Consider the following 26,763-nt stretch of genomic DNA (forward strand, 5'->3'; position numbering starts at 1 on the left):
TGCTCAAAAAGTCATCAACCATGTTCTATACGATAGAGCTGTAGAAAAGACAACAAACAACAACATCAAGGAAAGCGCAAACAAACACCCAGTGGTTTTTGGAAAAGCAGAACTAATTTTCGTAGTTTTCAGTACACCAATCATTTCCATTGTCATGCGATAATGATTCACAGAAGACAAAAACAAAAAGCAACAACTAATTCATTTGCCTGTGGATTCGCGGCACGTTGGCTGATTTTGATTGAGGTTAACTAATTATAAACAGCAGCTGTGCATTTATTTTTGTGAGAGGTCTACGTACAGATGGCCTGTTTCTTGCCTGTCTCAATATAGGCATATATATAGTTTTTAAATCAGACAAATTGTTTTTACATTATTAGCAGTATTTTCTCCTCAACATTTTTATGGAACTGGACCCATGCAGGTGTCAACCATTGAGGTAGAAACGCAACCAGTTAATAACACCACTGAATAGCATCTCTAATTCACGCATAGCCACCACACACCACAACAAAACATTTTACGATACATTTCGTGTTGTTGCCACCTTTAGTCTCAATGACAACATGCAGCAGTGCATTTCCGTTTGGCTCGGGATGTATACTTCTAATTATTAAAAACACAACTCTTCACGTCATAGTGTTCTCTCCTCGACGTGCTTTTTAAAGACCCCCATCATGTACATATTAATGATTGATTGAGCGCAAATAAAGCACTGGACTGAATTGAATTGAAATGAATATGGATTGCAAATAATTATTTTGTTTACATAAAATGTACACGTGAAGTTCAAATTGATTTTGCCTAGCTTGCAAAGGTACACCAACAGCACCATACTCAAGCCTGACCATACTTCATGGATGAAGAAAAATAGATTCCTTCCTCAATTGTTTAGCTACCTACGTAACCTTGCAAAACAGTTACGAAATTCCAAGCTAAATGAAGCTTGCCTTCAGTGTTTTTAACCATCAAATACACGTTCTAAATTACACAAAAAGACGCCTTGAACCAACACTCGAGCTGGGCGAGTTCATAAACAAGTCCAGGTAAAAATAAGCTTAAAAACAAACCCTTAAAATGAGTCAATAAATCATGCATTAATTATTGTCCTCTCTATAGAAAGAAATGACTTGTAATAATTACTGTTATTATAGCTCGAATTGATATTTTTCATTCTCTTTGAGGCGAGAGAGTATTTTAAGAAGACTCAATTATTTTGAACACCCCTCTTGTAAAATGGAAGTGCCAAGTGAAAACAGCTGACGGATAACAACAATGTGTAACCCCTATGTCGCAGCACAACTGCTCAAGGCTGGATTTATCTGCTCTGTTTGCATCGCATCCATCGCGGAATATCTGGGGATGGAGAAAGTCTCCGAAATCTCGTACAAACTGGACGAATTTTGCCTGTGAGCTGATGATCTTTGAAGGGTGTAAAAGAGAACTCCATATTTAAACATGACGGAGAAATCGTATTGCAAATTGCCGATGGATGGTGGAAAAGATGAGGCTGGAACGGACAACAACACAAGGCAGATGGATGCCGCTAAGCTACGGCAGCAGAAACCGGCTGTCGCCGCCTCGACGAAGATTACAGACAAAGAAAAATGGCGATTTTGTTTGAGAAAACTGCGCCGACCGGGCTGGAAATGGGTGGTACTCATCGGTGCATTTGTAATCAGAGGGACACTGAATGGATTCTTGAGTAATTACACCACACTTTCTGTTAAATTGCGAGAGTCGTTTGGATCCAGTGAAGAACTAACAGGTAGCATGAATTATTCATTGTCTTCCATTGCTTATTCGTATTGTCCTCTACGCGAGAGCAGTGCTCATTGTGGAGGCGGGGTTGTCATTAATATGCAAATTGGTTGACACGTTGAGATATTGTTTTACTTGTAAGATGGTGACGGCTGTATATTCTTGTGATTACTTTGTGTTTCGACAACCCTGTTTCCAAAAATACATGACGATCTAGGATTAGGGTTACTCGTAGGAGCCCGGAGGTAGGATTCTAATCCTACCTACATGATAGGAGGTTCGTTCCGCTATCGTCTATTTAGCGGAACGAGTTCAACCACCATAAAATAGGAAGGGGTTAAGGTCAGGGTTCAGTTAAGATTAGGAAAATGCATGAGTGTTTCGGAACATCTAGGTATGTCGGAACTTAGGGGGGATAACCGTATTGTTCAGAAAAGCTGTTTTAAAGGGATTTATTTTGACAATAAATGCGTTTCCCGTTTGGGGGCATTCTCTTTTTTTGTGTATAAGGGTACTGTACTACTGTGTTTGTCTTGTCCATCTATAGTGTGCAGAACTTTGAACATTCCACTGCCGACTACCAATTGGCCGACTGGTGCTTAACAATATTCTGCTAAGCATAAAAGAGCAGGAAGCCAGGCACAGACAGCAAGCATCTTGTTTGTGTGAAATAATTCGGCTGGTAACCATATTCTGGTAAACCAAAATTGTTTCGTGCTTTAGCAGCTTGGGGAAGAATCTATAGATCAAATGTTTTTAAAATAATTGCTTTGCTGAAAATATTGCAAATTTAATTTCTCTGTTTAGCAGATATTAGGTGGAACCCAATCACAAACGGGTTGTGCATTGCATGATATTTGGGCTGGTAATGTGTTAACCCATTTTGTTATTAGCTTTCTGACGTCGAGCTAAAACGGCTGGTGCTTAACATATTCTGCTGAGCATAAAGGAGCAGGAAACCAGGCGCAGACAGCAAGCATCTTGTTTGTGCGAAATAATTCGACTGGTAACCATCTGGTAAACCAAAATTGTTTCGTGCTTAGCAGCTTTGTTTTTGAGCTGAATCGGCTTCATGGAAAAGGGCAATCTTGCTTACCGTTAACAGGTTACGAGCCCATTTACCATGTACATTGTTTGTAATTGGGTAACTGTTTATTTTTGCTTAGCATATTTTGTTTATACTTGGTTAACAATTTCAATAAATATGAATGGTGCCCTTGGTGTATTGTTCAATAATTTGAAGAATAGGAAACTGTCTCTCGGGAGACAGAAAAAAAGTTCACAGATTTACAAATAGCTTACAGGGTTTACAGAAGGTAATGGTGAAAGACTTCCCTTGAAATATGATTCCATGAAATGCTTTACTTTTTAAGAAACAATTATCGATTCTCGATATCGAGAATTACGGATTTATTTTAAACACACGGCGAAACGTGCGGAAACAGTGGGTTTTCCCGTTATTTTCTCCCGACTCCGCTGACCGATTTGAGTCTAAATTTTCACAGGTTTATTATATTTTATTTATAAGATGTGATACGCGAAGTGTGGGCCTTGGACAATACTGTTTACCGAAAGTGTCCAATGGCTTTAATTTGTGTCATGTTGGCAACTACCAGGACTTGTGTGTAGCAAAACATAATTATAATATTTAATAGCTTCTGCGCGAGAAATTTGCATCAAGTCAAGGTTGTTATTTTAATTGATGGATAGTGTCAATAAAACGTCTGAACGTGTACAAAGGCCACTATCATAATTATCATATGGAAAGGTTTGCGGTAACACCATGTAATGACTACCTCTAATGAGTTTTGGTGGTTCCGAACAGAACCGTTGGTTTCAACTCTTATAGTTTCGATCAGTACGGAACGTCAAGTTAAAACCAACGGTTCTTTTCAGAAACACCCCAACTCAAAAGAGATTGTCATTACATGGTGTTACCGCAAACCTTTCCATATCGTATTTCCACCATGCAAAGTTTCGAATCCTACTTATAATTATCGTTAAAACAGGGTAACAGGAATGGTAGAGCCGATGAAATATTCGCAGACGGTGTACGATCAACATGAAATATCAAACCTGTTTTAATTAATTGGGCAGAATCCGTTGGGTGAATCAAAAGAAAATAATGAAAACCATTATAAATTTTCAGCCTGTATTGTCCTTAATTTTGATTTTAACAACCGAAATCAGCTGATGCGGTTTTCTTTCATTGGTTTTCAGATACAATTTTCTCGAGTATGTATTTATTTCACAGTAAATTTCACAGAATAAAATTGTTGGAGAATGAACTTCGTAATCAGGAGGCTAAGCGTTCATAAAGTAGACCTTTAATAAGTGCACAAGCATTAACCCACGGCACACTGTAGTTGCACGTGGTGCCCTGTGCTTTTACGATGGTGTCATTTGTAAAGTCCCAATGCAAATGTACAGTTTCCTTAAAGAAGTGCCGTTATCAGATGTGCCCCTTCAACACTCTAAAAGGTCCCGGGTCAGAATTGACTTGGATTTGCTGGGTCCCAGGGGGCCAGACCCATTTCTGGGTCAGTTTGACCTGGAATCCGTATCAATGTGTCCCGGATTCCGTGCCAAAATCCCCGCTTTTAACAATATTTTTGGTCAAATCTGGGTCATATTGACACGGATTCCGGGTCAAAGTGACCCGGAAATGGGTCTGGCCCCCTGCGACCCAAATCTGGGTCAATTCTGACCCGGGACTTTTTAGAGTGAAGAGCTATATTAAAGGCTGAGTGAGCATCGGTGTACATGTATACATGGGTTGATTTTTTTTTTTTTTTTATGTATCCACGGTTCAGAACAACAATAAATTGCATATAATTAATTGTCAATAGCCATCACGAGTGGTTCAGTTCTTCGCTGCGTTTCATGATCATATTGATAAACCATTTTGAAATGAAATGAAACGTCAATTTTTGGTTCATTCCGTAGGCTGGGTTGGTTCTGTGCTTCTGACTCTACGGTCCATCGCCTCGCCCCTCTCCACTGTCGTCGTGGTCAAGATCGGCTACCGTACAACCATCTTCCTCGGAATCCTCACCTGTTCCTGTTCCCTCATGATCTCCTCTTTCATCCAGGATCTAAGATGGTACTTCGTGACTCTTAGTTTGATGTGTGGTATAGGAATGTCTTTAAGTACCTTCTGTGCCTACGATTACCTCATGAGTTATTTTCACAAACAGTTCATCAGAGGTTCGGGGATGATGGCTTTAGCTTCGAGTTTAGGTAAAAACTTCAGTATTTTATGTTGTTTTGCACTGCATTGATATTGTTACAATGGCAAACTTTTCATGTTTGTCTACCTCATGGAAACTACAGGAGAAGGTAAAAACCTTCGTCTGAATTCATGAGGTTGTTTTTGTTAATGTCCGATTGCTGAAGAAAGTACAAATATCTTGGAAAATTCTTTTAAATGTCCCTGGGGTCAGAATTGACCAGGATTCCGGGTCTCGTTGGCCTGAATTCAACGCTTAAGGTTCGTGCTGCTACAGTGGGGGGGGGGGGGGGGGGGGTTTACCCATTGCCCTTAACCTTGCTCTAAAAGGTGTCGTTTCTATAGCATTGTTTTGTAATACGAATAGCTCTCTCCTGGTGCTCTTTACTTTGCAAAAAAGGTTTTGTGACCATTAATGTTTAGAGTAATTACCAAAGCTGTAACTTCTCCCTAGTGACAGCTCATGAGCTCCGTGACACAGCCTATAGACGATGTGACCTTTGACGTCACACGAAAACCATAACATGATTCGCGCGCATACCGCCGGGCAAAACCTTTGTGTTTTGGCAGCCAGCTTAGAAAGTGTATGCAATCATACCATGACTACGTGTCTTTTTGCCCGGGGAAACATGACGTATACAGGGCTGAGTTTCGTAAAGATTGTAAATGCCAGAGTTGCCGAGTAGAGAAAACTAACAAAATAAGGTAACTATCAACATAAAATGTGTTTTAGCAATGAAGACATGACCTTTTCATTGAAACATGGTCCCCTCACCCAAGCGCCATGCATCACCTCGCTAGATCATTATCATGACTGATTGGTTTTGGAATTGGCATGAGTTAGAGGGAGGTCAAAATGTTGCAAGAGTCTTGCACTCTGCAGGATAAAAAGCCCCCAAACAAACACTACCCAAATACCCAGACACAACACCAAATAATGTGCTCGAAAGAAAGTCTGGACTGCTCTACCGATTTATTGTGATGGTAATGTTTAGCCAGAATAACAAGACCTTGGTTGGGTTTATAATGATTTCCGTGTTGACCAAGAATAAACCCCGTTCAGAGAAACACAATAAACATCAGCTGCAAGAGATTGCTCTTTATGTGTTATCATGGAGGAAGAAAATATCCTCCTTGGTGTTATGGATGCAGAATGAGACTTCTATGAATATGTAAATTGCAAATCGCGCGTGCGCTCTAACAATGGGTGGCAAAGTGAGGGACGGACCATGGTAGACTTGTGAACAAGTCGTTAAGGTTCCCACAGGGTGAGATAGTCGAGTTGTCACCGCGCGACCTGCTGGTTGCCGACTTCTACTCCACATGGGGAGCATAGAGTTAAATAACTCTATGATGGGGAGTAGAGTCGGGCAGCGGGCAGTAGTCGCGCAAACCAGCAGTTCGCGCGGAGAGCACCGCTGCAACTCGACTATCTCACCGCGTGGGACCATAAACGACTTGTCCACAAGTCTAGGACAATGGTGGCGTTTGTGCGTTTGCAGTACTGTACAGCCAATGACGGTTGCCTTTAGGTCCTATTTCAAAAAGTATGCTTGCCAGAACAGAATTACATGTCATATTCCTATGTCACGTGCACACTTTGTTTTACTTATATCAGGCAGCTGGTTCTTAGCCACTTGACAATAGCGTTTGATTTACTGGCGGGATCTTCCAAAAAATCATCCCAACCAATTTGCATTAATTAGCCTCTGCTAGCAGCAGTCTCGGTGGTCTAGTTGGTAAGACACTGCTCTCTAGAATTGAAAGATAGTGAGATCGGGTCCCACCCGAGTAATATGACTGTGATTTGTTTTCACAGAACTCGGGAAAGTACTGAGTATACAGTGCTAACATGCATCGGTGTATGGGTAAAAACCAAAGAGATATTAATTCTGCTAACAAAGACACCCTTGTTATCCCTAGTTTTGTCACCAAAACATACGGTCAACGTAGTTTTCAATTTGATGTACCTCCTTTACACATATCAAACAAGCTACCACTATCTCAAGTTTCAAGAGTCTTCTCCAAACATTTCTGTTCAACTCATCGTCTATACGTATGTTTTCATTTGTTCCTCTGAGCTCTTAGAGATTTTCTTTTGGAGTTAGCGCTATATAACTATTGGTACATTCATGTTCTGAAACAGGGTTGATGGTATTCGCCCCATCGATGGAGAGTCTTCTGGAATCCATCGGCCTTGAGAACACTCTCCGCATCTTCGCCGGTCTCTTTCTCTTCATCAGCGTCTTTGCCTTCTCCTTCCGGCCCTCCCCCGCCGAGAGACGCAGAATGTCCGTCATCCAACTCCCCATCCCACCAGGCAGGGAAAGACTGCCTTCGGACCCCGGAGACCTGAAGGTGTTTCAGCCCCTGGAAGTCTACAAACCACCCGTCCACCAGAAGAAGACGTTTACGGAGTCCATGAGTGTCTATGCACATCTACTCAAGTCGGCTGATATGTGGATCTTGGGTCTGATCAGTCTCATCATATGCCTAGCATCTACCTTCACTTATCTCAACATGGTAGGTACCTGTCTTTGTCTGTCCAGCCCTTTCCCCAACTACACGTTCCATTACAGACGGTGTGACCTGTGACATCGCACACGTTTACAAAAGAGCCACAGAGCCTGGACTTCCTGCAGGCACAATTTGTACACAGCTCAATTGAAAAACATAAAGAAAATCTTTTATTTTATGGAGATTGCCCTGTCCAGTTCTTATTTTTGATGTGATCAAAGGGGGCACATCTCAAACTTGTCCAGTTTTACATTCATAACTCATAGGTTTATGTGGAAATTATGACACAAAATGTCAATTTCCCATATCATGCCAGTGCAGTATCTTGCCTGCAAGCAAAGCCAAAGAATGTACAAGGTTGCACTTATTGTAAACAAAGGTCACATGGTCTATACACACCAGACATTCAATTCATTCAGCCAGCCCGTTCCACACAGTTGGGCAGTGATTCAAATCAAGTCTTTTATCCACCAATCAACCGTACATCAATTAAGCTCCACCATGATGCATAAACACAGCAAACTGAAACAAGGAGGAAAATATTATTGTGGATAAACATTCTTCCGGTATGGTTTACTGGTAGAGTCTTTAGGGTCAAGAGAAAGGAAGAGGGGTGTTTCAAATGGGGCGGGGGCAAATAAAAAATGCAAAAAAAATGAAATGTTTCCATTTATGACAGGAAATGTTTTCATTAATGACAGGCTCACATCCCTGTCAGGCACTTGTGTTGAGTCTAAACGCACAGCCGACACGTTTTGCAATGTTTCGATTGTTTCATAATGTTCCCGCCTTTTTCTGTCGACCCTAGCACTTTCACATTCATATTTATAAGGGGTGTAAAAGTGCACTACCATTTTCATGTTTCCCCTCTCGATCTGTCATGTGACTCTACTTTGTAAACCTGCCAAACAAACAAAAGGAAATCGCCCCAGTTTCGGCAAGTGGTTATGCAACAGTGGTGGCGAAGACAATAGCAAATATTCTTGGACTCGATTGGCACATGCGTTATCTTGATACACAGGAAAAAACATCTTAATATAGACAATTAATTTAAGTGTAGTGTTGTTTCCAGAAGTTATTGCGCTCTCAGTGTTATCGGGTCATGTTACTGATAGCGGCGAGTGTTAATAATCCAAACAAGGTTCTGGAACCAAGAATACACCATTGATTTTATAAAGAAGGAAGGGGTCAAGCTGGTTAGAACGCAGATAAAATGGTAACAAAAACTGGCAATTTTTTTGTTATCATATCAGTTACAGTATGGAGGTAACTAATTGTTCCTAGGCATGTCAATTCTGTTCAAAAATATTCGCTATTGATCATCCAAAATATGAAAAAACACTTTTCCTCAACATATCACGGGTCATCATGGAATATTCTTTGAAGAAGTTTGTTTCTGGAATTGGCACTGAGTAGTGGTATTTACTTTTTGTTTTGCCTCTTTTTTTTTGCAAGTGGCAGGTTCGGTGATATTAACTTCTTGAAACTGAAAAAAACAAAAAAACAAAAACAAAAACAAACAAACAAACATATCTGTTCATTTCCTTTTCAGAACCAACCTTCTAAATATAAGATTTGACATGGTGTTTATCACTATTAGGTTTTCATTGTTAGGCACAGTCAAAATATACCCTGGGGGAAAGTTACTATGAAATCCAGACATCCATTCAAATCTAATTTCATAATAAAGTTGGATGTCAGCAGATTTATGCACCAAGTGACTGGCCATAAAACAGACTGAGTTTGACGGTTGGTGTTTTTCCTGCAACATTTCGTGAGAAAGAAATGGGGGGTGGGGGATGTGAACCCCCACCTTTTAAAATGGTGGAAGGCATTTCAAAATGGTGTCTGTTTCAAAGTAGCTTTTATTTTCCTGGTAGAATTATTCAATGTTGATTGGATGAGAGAGAGGTGAGGTTGTGGAGTAACATCATGTGCTTTATCTGTCCACATGTTGGCATGATGTTGCATACTCCAAATTATTGGTGCCATTTTGTCACCATTGGCACAAACGTAAGTGGTACAACGTGGACAAAACGCGGGACAGAGTTTTTATTATTCAAAATTTGAGAAGTAATTTCAGTTAAACACTGAGGTTAAATAGTTTTGTGGTTAGATTATACGTAGCCTCGTTTCCAGCCGGTGATCCATTTTTAGTTTCAATTCAATGCAGTCCGAGACAGTCGTATGAATAAAATGCGGCTTCGTTTTATGTTTTGAGAAAAGCCCATAATTAGACAGAAAAATTTGCAAGTATTGCATAGAAAACAGACGCAAACTTGTATTGCTTGTTGGAGTTTAATCGTTTGAAACTTCTATCTCGAGTTGGTGAATTGAAATGTCACTTTAATTTGAGGTCAAGAGCAGAATAAAAACCCAGGCCCAATTTCATAAAGCCTGTAAGCACAGAAAATCATTGCTTAGCAGAATCAGGTTACCAGTCAAAAGTACAATAAGTATATAATTGTTGTGGCTGGTGTCACACCCAATGTGTGTTTAGCAAAGAAATTTGCCAAGCAGTTTTTTCTGCTGAATAGCTCTCTGAAATTGGGCCGTGTTATGTTGAGATGCAAAAATTAAGGACCAATGGCGGCTGCCGATCTGACGCCAAGACGGATACCAGCAACGAATAAACTCAAAATGGCTCCTGGTTGGTGGACGAAATGCAAATTGTCTTGATCTAGGCAAAGAAGCCATGTCAACATTGTTCGATAATGTTCCTCAAACCCACAACTCTGGATAATTCCATTACCAATTAGCCATCAGGATTTTCAATTTATTTTTTGTGTATGTCTTGTATAACTCGCATGAAGATAGTGGAGCACTTAAAGACTACCTCATTACGAAAAGCACACATGAGCGTTCATTGTAACAACTACTTCACCATGTGCAATTAAGGGGACAAGCCAAGTACATTATATACGGGTGAATGAAATCAAACAAAGGGTGGAGTGGGTGATTAGAACATGGTCCCTACCTTGATCAAATACAGTTCAGATTCTTGACGATCTTGAAAATGCTCAAGTTATACCTTTTTGGGGGTTTGGATTTTAACCCATGGTGACAGTATTCTAAGGCCTGTTTTTAATAAAGCGATCAGTTTGAAGTTCGTAATTAGCAGTGAAAAATTACAAACCAGCAAATATTTCGGACTAGTGTTTGAATATCAACTTTCTACTCATACACTGATGTATTTCTAAAGAAATTCAAATACAAGAAACAGTATGTTTGCAATTGGTTCAAAGTCCATGTAGAATGCAACAGAATTGAAATTGATAAGATAAAACAGCCAAACAGATATCAATAAATACAAGTTTAAAGAAGTCTTGATGTTGAGAAATATTTGTTTCTACTAGGGTATGGAATTATCCAAGAGACCATAAATTTTATATGAAATTTTATTTTACGTGTAAGAATGCAAGCATATACAGAACATTATTATCACATCTTTGCAGAAATCTACCACACGGTGATATTAAAAGCAAGCAGGATTTACATTAAATTACTGTCTAGAGAAACAATTTGTAAAAGCCTGAATGAAGACAATACAGTCTTTGTGTTCTCTCTCTCTCTCTATGATGGACAATTCGATATAATGGAACAATAGACCTTTTGTAATCTGCTATGCGACTTTGACGTTTGAAAAATAAGATATCCAGATTGTGGGAAAATTACTTGCAGTTTCATTTCTTGCCGAGTTGTCAATACTCGAGTGTAATATAATAGCAGGAAAGTTTTAAAGGGAGGGTATACCCTTGCTTAATTACTCCAAAAGTAAATGACTATAAAAACTCGTGAGCTGATGCTATTATAAAACATCGTTAGAGAATGACCTCTTTGAAGTAAAACAGTTTTTAGAGAAAGAGTTAACTACCCAATCCCCAAATTGTAATCTAAGAAAGGCTTCAGGCGTGAAGAAAGACTTCAGGCGTGAAGCCTTTCTCAGGCATCTGAAAGAAAGCACACAATATTAGGCAATAAGGTGTGTTTGGGGGGTTCATTATTTTCTCGCAACTTCGATGACCAATTGAGCCAAAAAATTTCACAGGTTTGTTAATAAATGCTGCCATTCATTTAACCTAAAGCTATCGAGTTCCGTTTTATAATATTGGTTCTAAAGTTTTGACTGCATTGTTCCATTTTCACGGTCAGGAGAAAACACAAAGATGTCTGTCGTTATTCAGGTTTCACGTTTAATTTTTTAACCCTCCTACTATCTTACCGTTGTGTGATATCCTTACGTTTTTGGATTTGGTATTGTCAGAAGCAATAGACCCGTATCATGCTGCCACCATCTTGGTCATGTACCCTGTATCCATCAACAGATAATGAATGCTAATATCCATAATTAGAAGTAGAACAGACTATTTCTTCTTTCAGTCTCGGTTCGGTTGCAATGGTTTGGATTGGAGATTAATCAAGATGGTCGCACCATGAAATAGTCTATAATGGTATATTGTGGTAAAGGCATCCGCACAGTACATCTAGGCCCAATTGCATCAAGCTGCTAAGCACACAAATTTGCTTAGCAGGACATTTGTGCCTAGACAAACAAAAACCAGAATTACCAACCAAATTTCCTCGTGATTTTCAGGATAAGCAAACAACAGCTGAATACCAGTAACAAGCAATACGCAACAAATGGAAATTTAGTTGGTAATCCTGGTTTTATGAAGGAAGAAATTTCATGCCAAGCAAATTTGTGTGTGCTTAGCAGCTCTATGAAGTAGGGCCCTGTGCTTAGTTGCTAGAGCCTTCACACCCGTGCAGTTGACTGGTTATGTTTAGGTTGGTCAACTCGCGGGCAAATGGTTACAGAAAAAGGAGGGTTAAAGCAAGGGACAGTGTTATATCAGCTTCCCATAGAATACTGACGTACTCTTACAGTACATATATCTCAATAACGTCACAGTCTAATTTACTACGGAGTGGATTCCACTGGTTTCTGTACTTGAACCTCTTCCTGAAAAAAGCCGTATACAATCAGGAGAAAACTCTCAACTCAAAAAATGTTGCACAATCTAGTTTTTCGACGTCATGCGTCTAAGATTTCCCCATGAAGGCACTGGACACTATTGGTAATTCCTCAAAATATTAGCAAAAAAATCACTTGTTAACAAGCAATGGAGAGCCGTTGATAGTTTGAGATAGAGGTAATTTCTCACTCAAATATATTTGAATCTGATATAAGACGTCTAAAAGCACACAAATTTTGTGCAACAACGATGTTTTTCCTTCATTATTCTCTTGCAACTTCGATGACCAAATGAGTCAAAATTTTCACAGGTTTGTTATTTTATGCATATTTTTTTATGTTGAGATACACCAAGTGAGGATACTGGTCTTTGACAATTACCAAAGGTGTACAGTGCCTGTAAAACTGCTCCAAAAGAAACCACGGGCTTTTATACCATTCAGGAAAGGCATGTGCAGAAACGGTGATGAGAATAATGTTTACGATCGGGTGTGTTTAGGCTCAAAATGGTTTATAAATATTCGACTAAGCTGCAAGACTGGAATTTGTTACAAAATTTAAAGTAAAGCTTCCGAATAATGAATCACAGGTCAAACTTAACATTTGCTTTCGTTTTACAAGTGACAAAAAGCAAAAGACAAATTTTATTACACTTCACAAAAAGACAAGATTTTTAAAAAGTGGTCTAGTAAGGTTTTGTGGTTACATCATGTGCATAATGACGTTTTGTCTTTATGAATTTTGGTGGTTGTGATTATAAAATGTGAAGAGATTAACGTGGGTCTAAAGGACCTTGTCACACGAGGTAACTTTCACAGGCTACTTGGAGGCAACCAACTGCAATGAATGCTGCAGGACCACTTTGGCAGCACATGAGTCATTTTTACGAAAAAACATGTCTTTTCCCCAAGAAAAATATGTGAACATTAAAATGTGAATGCCTTCCTTTTTTTAGATGGCCTGAAATCTGGTTTTCTGTTAATATTGCCTCGTGTGATTTTGGTTCTTACAACTTGACGTTTCGCCCTGTGTGATGTTGATTATCATACCAAAGAGAGATTTAGCTTTCATGTGCATGGTGTTACTGCAAACCTTTACTCGACCAAAGTTTTCTCTGCCCGTGCAAAGTTTAAGTTCTTGCTAATCTATAGCCAAGATTTTCAATCTGAACCTACTTATACAATATTTTAGCTGTAACATCGCTAACAGGAAATATGTTAAATAGTTCGCTCAGTCTGCACGAATCTGGATATTTATAAGTTGTATTTCTGAACACGCCTGATTTTATTCACCCTGTAGCCATTAACTAGAGTGCATTCAGCGCTTACAACGTGTGCCATTTGAAACGCACACAAACTTAAGTTTATAACAAAAGGAAAAGTTCAGTCTTTTGTTGTTACAGCTCTCTTGCTGTTGTGTTGAGGTCAGTTGAGTTTAGAACTTGGGGGGGGGGGGGGGGTGGTGGTTATGTTTGCGTTTACTTAGTGGCTGTGTAGGTTGTAAGTGATGTTGAGTAATATCCTTTGTTGGGATAGCGTAGCAAGAAACCGGTTCGATCTGGATTCGGCAAACGAAAACATAGTAAAATCCTGCTTTCTTTTTGAACACCGTTGTTGGTTTAATAATGTACAAAGCTCGATAAAAGGGCGAGGCTGGTAAAACAGTGTTGACATGGCATAATGCTACGACTGTTAGAACAATTGCTCATTATGGGGGATTGATGAAGACTCCCAATGCCAAGGGTTGTAAAGAAAGGTTCACAAACAATTGATTTGTTACTGCCAACATTTTGATCTGATGTCTATGTGTAAAAATGTTTTTATTTTTTGTATTATTTGGTGTTTAATTTGAGCGAGCCGCGTGCATTGCCTGCGCTTTCATGTATTACTCTGTGATCTAATTTTACGAATTGCACAGGTAAGCTTTCTGAAATCCATCGGGTTGAGCGTGAAGACAAGTGCCTTTACGCTGAGCATGATGGGTGTCGGAGAGTTTGGGGGCACCGCCTTGTCCACTGTTCTCGGTGACCGCATCCCCCTCCTAAAGGTGGAGATATTGGCCACTGCTTGCCTGGTGGCTTCCGTCGCTACAGCCGGATTAACCGTGGTGCACGTCTATTCGGGAGTGCTAGTGGTCGTTATAGGTAAAAATTATAAATGAACACAAGGGATATAACGTCTAAGAACAATGTGTTTTAAATTGATATTATTATGCATGGTGACTCTTTAATGTGTATTAGTGACACGAACCTTGTTTATTATTGCTTGTGAATATTGTGGGGGTTGAGTTAACAACTGGTGGAAATCTAATATGATTTGTTTCTTCTCTCTGGTGCTTGACTTACTAAACTGTGTTAGAAAGAGGCCTGCTTGCGTTTGTTCACAAAAGAATGAATTTAACCACAAACACAAACTGAGTGAAGTGCAAAGCTATCGATGTTATAAGTCAGATCTCTCGTTTAAAAGATCTGCTGTTTGGGAAATTTCCAGCAATTATACAAACATATATTTTGATGGATTCGACCCAAAGACACACACGGCGCTGGTCTGTATGAGTGCCACCATGGAAACAATATCATTACTAGATTCCAAGACACTGAGACTGTCCCTACTCCTCACACTATATTACTTCTAAGTGGTTTGGTGACAAGTTGTTGGTTCACTTGTGTTTCTTCTTTCAACTTTAAAAGCAATTCCAGTTGTTTCCTCTCTCGCTTCGTTCTTTACTGCTGTTAATCATTTAGGCCTAAAATATTAACCATAAATTCCGAAATCCACGATTACTAAATTGATGCATATAACCAGTAAGAAAAGAGTGAATAATGTGTCAAGCAAAAGGCAGTTTATGTTTCTAAAAAAAATATGTAATAACACGGAGACTTCACAATTTGTTAGAGCATTGGACATGGTCGAGCAGTTATTAAGAGCGCCGGATTCAAGCTCTGGTGTTTGATCAGCAGAGTGTGGGTTCGGATCTTGGTCGTGACACTTGCTATGTAAAATTTGGGAGGTAGTGCTCTCTGCTCTACCGGCCAGGCTTCGGACCGATGATAGGGTTGGGGTCTTGCCTATAAATACATTGTCAAAATACAATGTCGACAATGCCTTTGTCAGGAAAAGATGAAACAAAAATGGAAACAATGGAAATCAATGTTGGTGTGAGATTTTTTCTTTCTTTTTTTTACGAATTATTCGTGACTTTTATTTACGAAATGTCGCACAATCCAAGAACAAAACAAACAAAACAACAACAGCAGAGTAATTTACTCTAGTAAAACAAATTTGGAATTCACTTTCCGTCTTTTAAGTCTTCCCTTCTCACATAAAACACATCAATTGTTTGAGGCATATTATTTGGTAACTTCAGAAAGGAAGGACCCCCTGCCCCATTCTTTTATTACGAACCCTGGAAAAACCTACTGTTCCAGAGAGAAGTGATACGCCCAAACACGATGCAGAGCTACAAACAAACCATTGTTTCAAAATTCTGAATTCATTTTCAACGAGTTTTGGGTGTCAAGAGAGCTATTTTGTTACCCAAAAAGTATGCAAGGATTAACATTGTCGGAGTAAACTAATACTCCACATTTACATTTTGTTAACACTTGGTGGTAACTGAGATGACTTGTTTTCTCTTTTCTTTTTGGGTATGCTGAAACGTGGATGTTTAGGATATTGACTTAGCATAAAGCAAAATCCAAACAACATGTAACAAGTAAAGGCAGTGGACACTATTGGTAATTACTCAAAATAATTATTAGAGTAAAATCTTACTTCGTAACGAGTAATGGGAGCTGTTGATAGTATAAGAAAAAACATCGCGAGAAACGGTTCCCTCTGAAGTGATGTAGTTTTCGAGAAAGAAGTAATTTTCCACGAATTTGATTTCGAGACCTCAGATCTAGAGTCTCAAAGTACACAGCTTCGTGTGACAGTTAAGGGTGTTCTTTCTTTCATAACATTGTCTCGCAACTTCGACGACCAATGGGAGACTTTGGAACGCTAGGTGGCAGCAGACTTACCGGGTAAATTTCCATTGTTTACGTAGTTCTGAGCTTGCGCACATTACCGAGAACAATGGATTTCACCTGGTAAGTCTGCCGCCACCAAGCGTCCTGAAAGTCTCCCATTGAGCTCAAAGAGTTGTTTTTATCCATATATTGAGATACACCAAGTGAGAAGACCGATCCTTGACAGTTACCAATAGTGTCCAGTGTCTTTAAAACTAATGTGTTGTGGGAAGTTAGCATTACAATTTATGTATTTAGGATAAACTCACCATTTGGGCATTAGGTACTAAGTTATTGATTGTATACTAAATTTAATTCACATTCGTGCGTACAATTTCGTAAGGGAAACATGTCCATTAGTGCAGATATTCAAACCATTTTGTATGGGAATTTGTTGTTATTGCACACACGAACGTCAATTTATCCATCAGTGATGAGCTTTAAAATAGTTTAACCTTGACTTCCTGAAATTGCAGAAGTGAAGGTATTTTCTTTGGTGGGTTGCACTGGATTCGTTAAAACAACTTTTATTATTACACATGTAGTTGAAGCCTCGGTTACATCTGTACGCTGCCCCATCCAGCAGTGCCATGTCAATTTTTCCAGATGGCGAGATAATTAATCTCGTCCCGTCGACGTATTGTAGACAAGTCGACCTGTCGTTGCTAATAATTCTCGCGAAGTCGACTTATTGAACTGAAGAGGTCGACTTATCGTAACAGGTCGACTTTCTATTGAAATTAAGGTTAACTTCCAATCAGGTGTCGACTTGAATTCAGAAGGTCGACTTGGTAACACAGATCGTGTGGACAAGTCGACACTGGGTTTATTTGGCAATCGAATCTACACAAGTCTCCATTATTTGGTCGTCTGTGCAATACCAATAATTAATACGATGGTTTGTTTCCCATGTACACACTAAAATGAAGATACAACGGTGCTTTTGGTTTTATAATTTAGTTTTACTGTGGGGTCATTAGGTGGTATTACTATTATTGAGTGTCACGTACACGAGCCAAGAGCACTGGCAGTCCTGCGTTATGATGGTAGGAAACTGCCATATAATGCTCGACACAAAATATGAAAGTAGCAAAAAGCACATTTTCCGAAACAGGTTTTGACGAAACTGTTTCTGAAAGTAATGCTTTTGCTGATAGGTTGTGGATTCTGTTTGAAGAAAAACGTAGTAACAACAACACAGTCATGTTTAGGATGTTACTGTTTCTAGTATTTTTTACTGAGTGATGGTTAGTTATAATAACTATTACTATTGACTAGTTTATGTTCAGGTCGGTTCATTCCGCGAAATATGCAAACGACTGCACTGTTTGCGCAAGTCGCGACGTTATTGACAAAATGGAGTTTTCGTTTTCGACGACGGATGGATCTGCGACGGTAATGATGACATTCGGCGTCATCTGCGCATGCAGATGGTCGTCTCTCAATGTCTACGACAGTATTTGGGATGCATCTTCGTTGTGGTGAAAACGACAACGTTTGGCTGAAAAAATCGCCGCAGAACCATCCGTCATCGAAAACGAAAACCCCCTAAAGAAAATACACTACTCGTTGTTTTTCTCAAAGCTTACACAAAAGAAACTTTCACTTTGTTTTGTTTCTTGTGAAGATGAACCGACCGGGACATAAAACCAGTCATTGGAGGTCACTGATGTTATTGTGTGTTTATACTGGTAGATGTTATTCCTAGGTATAAGCTATGAACTTGTATTAGAAGTGGAGGGAAGTCTATCATTTTTATAATGTTTTTAAGTGATTATAGAATCGGAGAAGGGGTGGGCGTTCCCACAGATATACAAAAGGGAAGGTAGACATCCTTCATTTTGTATAGTTAAAATCGGAGAGGGACTAAAAGATGGCAAACACCAACAGCTTGTCCTCTCGATAAAAGTTTGTTTGTGTTCGTAATTGGGAAGGATTTATAAACGGTCGTACATGTTTTTTTATTCAAATCAAATAACATTGCCAAAATAAAACACTTTTTTATGTGAACCCAGACCTTCTCCGACTCTTACCAAAATACGTGTTATGTTCAATAGAACAATGTACCGGTGCTCAAGAGTTTTTTAATTTATAATTTGTATGAATAAATTAGTTGTTTATCTGGTGTAGAGTGTGTATATAGTTCTAATGATAGGAAATTAACATTTTAATTGACAGATAGTTCGAGGTAAGTGGTTTTAAGTGTACTTCATAATCATACAAACGGAACAAAAATATTATTAATTTGCACATGTTTATCTATGCATGATTGTTCTTAACTCTTTCCACACACAATGTGTTCACACCTGTTATTATCTCCCATTGTCCTTCTGTTGTTTGTACTTTCATTGGCAACAGTTCCCATTGTTTTTGGTACACATTTCCCAATTGGGGACCACCAGACGGGGAAACCCAATTGTCCTCCATTGTTTGTGTACACCCTTTCCAACTGGGGACCTTTACCCAACTTGGAATCCTATTGTCCTCCATTGGTTTTGCGCACACTTTCCAAGTGGGGACCTTTACCCAACTGGAAACCATATTGACCTCCATTGGTTTTGTGCACACTTTCCAACTGGGTACCCTCACCCAAATGGGAACATTCACCCAACCGAGAACCATTGTCTTCGATTGGTTTTGTACACACTTTCTAACTGGGGGACCCTCCCTCAACTGGAAACCCTATTGTCCTATTTTGTTATGTTCCCGGTGTGAATGTTAAAACCCTAACCTCATGCACACATACCAAAACTTTCGGAACAGGTTTGTGGGATCGTAGCTGCTACTGTTTTTTATTGAATGTTTACCTTCTAAAGAATTTCTTTAGGGCCAAAGTTGTACACAATAAAATTCTGTGGGGTCTATTGTTACATTCTGTAAAAGACCCCACAAGGGCTTGTGTGTAAAAAAACAAGAATGATCTCCAAATCGTAGACCCCATTAGTTTCCTTTGTGATTAGCAATCGTTGACCTATTGTCTCATTTGTTATGGCATAAGTCACCGGTTTGAAATTGATCGTCGCAACAAACACACCCATAAAGGAAATGTTTGTGGAGTTTTTCATTACTCACTTCCAAACTGAGACCGGTGCGTAATGCATTCCAGGTTTATTTCACCCTTGGAATAACTTGTGAGTTGCGCAAATATTTTGCTGGCTTCAAGATAATATATACACAATGGGAGTGCGACTTCCACAGAGGAAGTCAGGTAGCTGTTATAGATTAAAGAGGCACTCTTCGTCAGCGAGTCTGTGACCAGACTTTAAATTATGATCAGATCATGCAAGTCTCGCGCGTTGTCGAATGTTGAGATACTTTTCTCTTATGCATGTACATCGCTTTCCCGCGTGAGGACTGCTAGTCTACTTTCACTTTTGCACACGGCGCCCTTTAAAGCGTTTGTACTTGACGTAACGAAAGTAACTGGGTGACACAAAATGATCACGACGACTGTGCCCCTTTAATTCATTTTGTTCAAAGTTTAAAACACGGTGCCACTAAACTTTAAAAAATGTCTGTCCCACACGTGCAAACTTTACAAGGTGTAGAAATTCTTGTTTATGGTAGGCATGGAGAACATTAACTGTAACGTTAACATTGTTATGTGTGGAAGGAGTTGGAAATGGTCATGTGTAGATTACATAACATTCAATGGTCACAAACCACATTACATTCATCATTTTTCCATATCGATTGTTATTCATGTATTCCATTTTCATGTTTCTATATGGGATGTTTGTTCCACCCATACAGTTAGTTTTGTTAACACTTGACACTTTTGTTGTGTTTAATGTTTTTAAATATATACAAAATACTAATCACACCAAATCTAAACGTGATGCATTGTCGTCGGTAAACCTATTATCCAATGATAATTGTTGTTCAACTTTCTTCGAATGGGAGTCTTTGGAACGCTAGGTGGCAGCAGACTTACCCGGTAATTTTCATTGTTTATGTAGTTCTGAGCATATGCGCACATTACCGAGAACAATGAGTTTTACCTGGTAAGTGTGCTGCCACCAAGCGTCAGAAAAGTCTCTCATTGAAGTTCCCGAGAGAGAAATTGAACAGAAATTAAACACGACATTGGTGTTCTATTTTACAGAAAACTGAGGTGGAACTGTAAAGTCAAAAACTGCAAGTGCAATTATCGCAAAATGTAACAGACGTGATAAAATGACATCTCCGTCTTATCACTTGAAGTGTGTTAGAGTATTGTGACGGATTATAGCAAAATATTGTCTTTAAACTTGCTTCTGTTCTTTGTAACCATAGCAGTTTATTCTTCCCTCTTTGATAATAGTTTTATCTTAAATGTTCTTAATGCCACGGTTACTCCTACTAAAGACTAGTTCATACTTTAATGTAATTGTAACATTCTAAAAAATAATCTGAAGCATTTGTCAGAGCTCTTCTTAAATTCAAAGTATATCTTTGTTTTTGTGGGGACCGCTCGGCTGTTGTAATTTAAAGCCATTGGACACTTTCGGTAAACAGTATTGTCCAAAGGCCCACACTTCGTGTATCACAACTTATATATAAAATAACAAACCTGTGAAAATTTAGGCTCAATCGGTCATCGGAGTCGGGAGAAAATAACGGGAAAACCCACCCTTGTTGCCGCACGTTTCGCCGTGTCATGACATGTGTTTACTATAAATCCGTAATTCTCGTTGTCGAGAATTGATAATTGTGTCAATGTTTTCGCAAAAAGTAAAGCATTTCATGGAATAATATTTCATTTTACCTTTACTTTCTGTAAACCCTGTAAGTTATTTGTAAATTTGTGAACTTTTATTTTTTTTTCTGTTCCGAAAGTGTATAATGGCTTTAATATAACAAATACAATACAATCAAATCTCTTGAGATTTCCCTTTGCTTTAAAGTATGAACATGGTCTTTAGATGGGGAAGCCATTTCATGGTTAGGAACCAATTGTCTGACATTGTTATCTTCTTCATTTCCAGTGATTGGTTTTTGCCGCTCATTGTACAACATGTTGATATTTCCGTCCGTGATCGAGACAATGGGTAAGGGAAGGAAGCTAGAGGCATGCTCTATCTCGTCTGTCATGTGTGGTATCGGATATCTACCAGGCGGAATCATAGGAGGTAAGCAGCGATAAAGGTAGTCTGGTCCCCCGACTTATTATCCACAAGTATGAAGGCAGGGCACTGGTCTTGCGGGCTCGATGATTTCATTGGATACAATTATTTAGTAGCAAACATGACGTTAATATATGGCAGTCTGTAATTGATTTAACGAAATAATACTGGTTGTCATGGACGGCCGAGCGAAAACATTCAATCTTTTCAACAGATGTGACAAAATTCTACATTTCTGCAAACTTTTAATTTCATAAAACACATCCCTTGATATGGACCATTGGTCTTTTTTTTCACAACAAATTCAACACTACTTTTTGAATATTTTGTGTATCAATGTTCATTTGCCTTTATGACTTTTTATAATTCACCATCAAATTGCACGCCAAAAATTGTAGATGTGAGTAGTGCGCACAGCACAGCATGGCTTGAAATGCGCGCTATGCACACATGGTCACAGACACCTTAAAGGCACTGACACTACCATGGTAATTACTCGAAAAAATTATGAGTATAAAAATCTTACAAGCGATGGAGAGCTGTTGAAAGTACAAAACGTTATGAGAAACGGCTCCCTCTGAAGTTAGTAATTCTTTTGAGAAAGAAGTAATATCTGAAAGCACACAACTTCGTGTGACAATGGTGTTTTTTCTTACATTATATCTCGCAACTTCGACGACCAATTGAGTTAAACTTCACACAGGCTTGTTATTTTGTGCATATATTGAGATACCAAGTGAAAAGACTGGTCTTTGACAACTACCAAAGGTGTTGAGTGTCTTTAAATACACTGGACAATAATGGTAATTGTGATTCCGAATGTTTTTAAACAGCTCTCCGTTACTCGTTACCAATTAAGGTTTTATGCAAACAATTATTTTGAATACGTATCAATAGTGTCCATTGCCTTTAAACTGGCACAACCAAGTGTTCATACGATGACGTCATGTGAGCATTCCAATCTCTCTTCGAATCACAGGTGCCCTGTATGACGCCACTGGTGACTACACAGCTTCGTTGTGGGTGTGCGCATCCCTGTACTTCATATCGGTTCTACTGTTGGTATGGTGTTCCTATCGCTCTCGTCACTCTAAGAAACTGACCGACAAGAACAGCGCGATGATGAACAACGACGGAAAGGTTGAAAGCTTTCAAGAGAGAGATTACTTCATAGTAGAAAACATCATAACCACGGTGTAAAGAAAGAGACTTGCGAAGAATGTGTACAACTAAAGAGCCATGAGGCCTGGACTTCCTGCATGCCCCAAATCATTGGGTGAAATCATTACTTCTAAAGACGATGTGACCTGTGCAACTCATATTTACAACTAAGCCACAGAGCCTGGACTTCCTGCAGGCACGATTTGGACACAGCCTAATGGAAGAAATCATAAAATCTTTTATTTTAAGGAGATTGCACTTTCTAATTCTTATCAATTTTTTGATATGAAGAAAGGGGGCAAATCTCAAAACTTGTCCAGCTTTTACTTTCATAATTCTTGTCTTGGATTTATGTTGAAATTAGGACACAAAATGTCAACTTTCTCATATAACCTGTGCAGTATTATGCCTGCCAGAATACTCAAAGAATGTACAAGGGCACACTTATTGTAAACAAAGTTCACCTGGTCTATACGTTTTTGTTATGGCGAAAGGGGAGTACGGTGTACACAACTCAAAACTGAAAACCAGCTTTCACAATTTCAATGAGCTAATGTTGACAAGACGCTACAAAATGTCTAAAACAGTTTAGACAACTAACGAGCCACAAAGCATTGACTTCATGCAGGGAAATAATGTGCACATATCAATGGGTGAAAGCAGTTAGGTCTTACGATTTCGATATGATATTATTCGATGTGATGAAATGGAATACACACAGCTCAAACTGATTCAGCTGTCATGGTGTCAAAGGCTTACGGTGAAAAAACGCTACAAAATCTCAAAAAACAGTTTTAACAACTAACGAGCCACAAAGCGTGGACTTACTTCAGGCACAAAATGTACACTGGTCATTTGGGTGAAAGAATTAGATCTTACGATTTGGATGCAATCACGAAATGATTCAGCCTTTAATAAGTTTCAAAGGCTTATGTTAAAAAAAGACGCTACAAAATGCCAAAGCTATAGTGTTCACAACTAAAAGAGCCACGAAGAGCATAGACTTGTGGACAAGTCGTTAAATCGGCCCCACGCGGTAAAGATAGTCGAGTCTCGCGAGATCACTGCTCTCGCGCGAAATAACGAACCGGGAAGCCAGCAGTTCGTGCGAGAGCAGTGATCTCGCGAGAGCACCGCTACATCTCGACTATCTTTACCGCGTGGGGCCGATTAAACGACTTGTCCACAAGTCTACGAAGAGCATGGACTTCCTGCAGGTACAAATTAGATGTTGTGTACACAACACAAAACTGATCTAGCTGTCATAATTACAATGGCTTTTTGTTGAAAATGACGCAACAACATGTCAACGCGAACGTTCTTTTTACCAATACAAAATCGGCGTTTAATTGTGCACAGTTGGTGGAAGTGAGGATTTCTGCAAAAACTTGCGTGGGAATTTTGAAGCTCTGTTGTTAATTTGAATGTTAGCACAATTTGCTTCGCAGTTAATTTCAATGTGAGATGTTATGAAATCGGCCCGTAGCTCAAGTGTTATTTATGCAGGCATGATATTCATCTGATATTTTTCCAACGATTTTTGTCCAGGGGCCAAATAGGACTGCTCTGCTGCCACCTAGCGTTCTAGAGTCTTGCTTGATTTTCCAGATCATACTTCACTTTTTGTTTAAATCATACTTTCAGAATGTTTTTTTTTTATGCACGTTAAAGGGACGGTACACGTTTGGGAATTGTCAAAGACCAGTATTCTCACTTGGTGTATCCCAACATAAGCATAAAATAACAAGCCTCTGAAAATTTGAGCTAAATTGGTCATCGAAGTTACGAGAAAATGATGAGAGAAAAAGCACCCTTGTTAAACGAGTTGGTGTGCTTTCAGATATGATTAAAAGACTTCTGGCTAGAAGTCTTTTATTAGTTTAGTGAGCAATTACCTCTTTCCCATATGCTACTTCAGAGGGAGCCGTTTCTCACAATGTTTATACTATCAACAGCTCTCCAATGCTTATACCAAGTAAGTTTTTAAGTTAATATTTGTTTTGAGTAATTACCGAACGTATACCTTCCCTTTAAAGTGTGTGAAAAGGTTGGCGGTGATGACGTCTTGCGTTTTGATTGTACATTGTGTGGTTTAACTCGTGTTTATTAATGCTGAGCTCATGCTGATCAAAACGCTTGGTTAAGATCGCTGTAAAAATATTCCACTGTAAAAAAATAAGTATTGAAGAAAAAAAGTATTCCTTCATTGTAAATAACCATAAAAACATTTTGCTATTGACCACAAAATAATGTAACCCCACAGTCAGCTCAAATATGTTATATTCGAATCAGCCATGTTGTGTTGTTATTAGAATATGATTTTACTTCGTGCCGAAGTTGTTTTAACATTTATACGTCTATCATTCTACGATAGTTGATGTTTTTGCTTGTTTTTAAATTATTTTACGTTTTTGTTAAAGACACTGGACACCTTTGGCAATCAGTCTTCTCACTTGGTGTTTCTCAACAAATGCATAAAATAACAAATCCGTGACAATTTGGGCTCAATTGGTCGTCGAAGTTGCGAGATAACTATGAAAGGAAAAACACCCCTGTCACAGGAAGTTGTGTGCTTTCATATGCTTGATTTCGAGACCTCAAAATCTAATTCTGAGGTCTCTAAATCAAATTCGTGGAAAATTACTTCTTTCTCGAAAACTACGTTACTTCAGAAGGAGCCGTTTCTCACAATGTTTTATACTATCAACTTCTCCCAATTACTCGTTACCAAGTAAGGTCTTAATCTAGTAACTATTTTGAGTAATTACCAATAGTGTCCACTGCCTTTAAGATTTTCGTTTTTGTTAAAGAATTAATGTGTAAAGTATAAAGATCACAGTTCAATAGTCACCCTTAAGTCGGAATGTGCATAGGTCAGAATTCTTAAGTTAATTGTTTCATGATAGTTCATGTTTAGCTTGCCTTTAGATTTTTTTTTTAAATTTATTTACATACCACAAATTTAACTTTGTAGTGAGCAACAACAGTGCTTTTCAGTAATTTGAAGTATTTAAAGATGTATAAAGATCGGGAAAGTGCTCCTTTATGACAGTGTGTTTATATGTGTTGGAAAAAAAAATTATTTTCTCTATTATTATCATAAAAAAGCACAACAGCGAGCAATTCAGGGTCCAATTCAAAGTGTATAATTCTTATTTTATTGTGACGATTTTATTGTGCTAACCAACGTGTAAAGGACTGTCTTATGGTTTTTCGAATACTTTACGTGGCAAAGTGTGTAGTTCGCGTGTAGACTGGTTTTAACATGCCTTTCGTGCTCATAAGTGACCTGTAGTAAAAAGAAGTCAATAGACCTTATGCATTGACGTCATCCAGCGGCCATCTTAGTGGACAAACGGTAACGAAACAATCGAAACGCACAGATTTGTACGCGCGGCGCACAGGATTGGCCAATGAACAACCTCCTTTTGACCTCTAGGTGAGGGCGCTCTACTGAAATGACGTCATGTGCATAAGGTCTATATTTGGTCTGGTACCAATAAACTGCCGTTGCTATAGACCTTATGCACATGACGTCATCTCAGTAGGGCGTCCTCCCCCAGAAGTTAAAAGGAGGTTGTTCATTCGCTAATCCTGTGCGCCGCGCGTACAAATCTGTGCGTTTCGATTGGTTCATCACCGTTTTTACCTCTAAGATGGCGGCTGGATGACGCCAATGCGTAAGGTCTATTGATACAATTCATTGGCTGATGGATATAGTTTATTAATTGCTATGGGTTTAGGACATTCGTTGATATGGGTATTCGTGCAGCTTTCTAGTAAAAAATGAGACATATCCAGCAAGCGCTTCAGACACTAAAGGTAACAACTTAATATTTAAAAGGTGTCCTAACAATTCTAAGTTACGTATTGTAGTGCGTGGTATGTTTGATATGTGTATTGACATGAACAGTCAACCTATTTTCTGTAAGGACTTAAATAGCGCCTGTGCATGGCACTATTTTGATTACTTGTAAATAAAATGAAGCTTCTAATAATTTTGAAA

General features: G+C 38.9%; 1 protein-coding gene across 1 annotated transcript; it reads left to right on the top strand.

Annotated features, from left to right (window-relative positions):
- The first annotated feature begins 1,310 nt into the window (after positions 1-1,310).
- Positions 1,311-26,763, top strand: LOC139952090 (monocarboxylate transporter 13-like). Its single transcript, XM_071951043.1, has 6 exons — positions 1,311-1,768; positions 4,708-5,001; positions 7,137-7,513; positions 14,400-14,625; positions 21,459-21,602; positions 22,576-26,763. The coding sequence occupies exons 1-6, from the start codon at positions 1,459-1,461 to the stop codon at positions 22,794-22,796; spliced, it is 1,572 nt and encodes a 523-aa protein (XP_071807144.1). The 5' UTR covers positions 1,311-1,458; the 3' UTR covers positions 22,797-26,763.

This window comes from Asterias amurensis, chromosome 20 (genome assembly GCF_032118995.1).
Source record: "Asterias amurensis chromosome 20, ASM3211899v1".
In the NCBI taxonomy this organism is placed as follows: domain Eukaryota; kingdom Metazoa; phylum Echinodermata; class Asteroidea; order Forcipulatida; family Asteriidae; genus Asterias; species Asterias amurensis.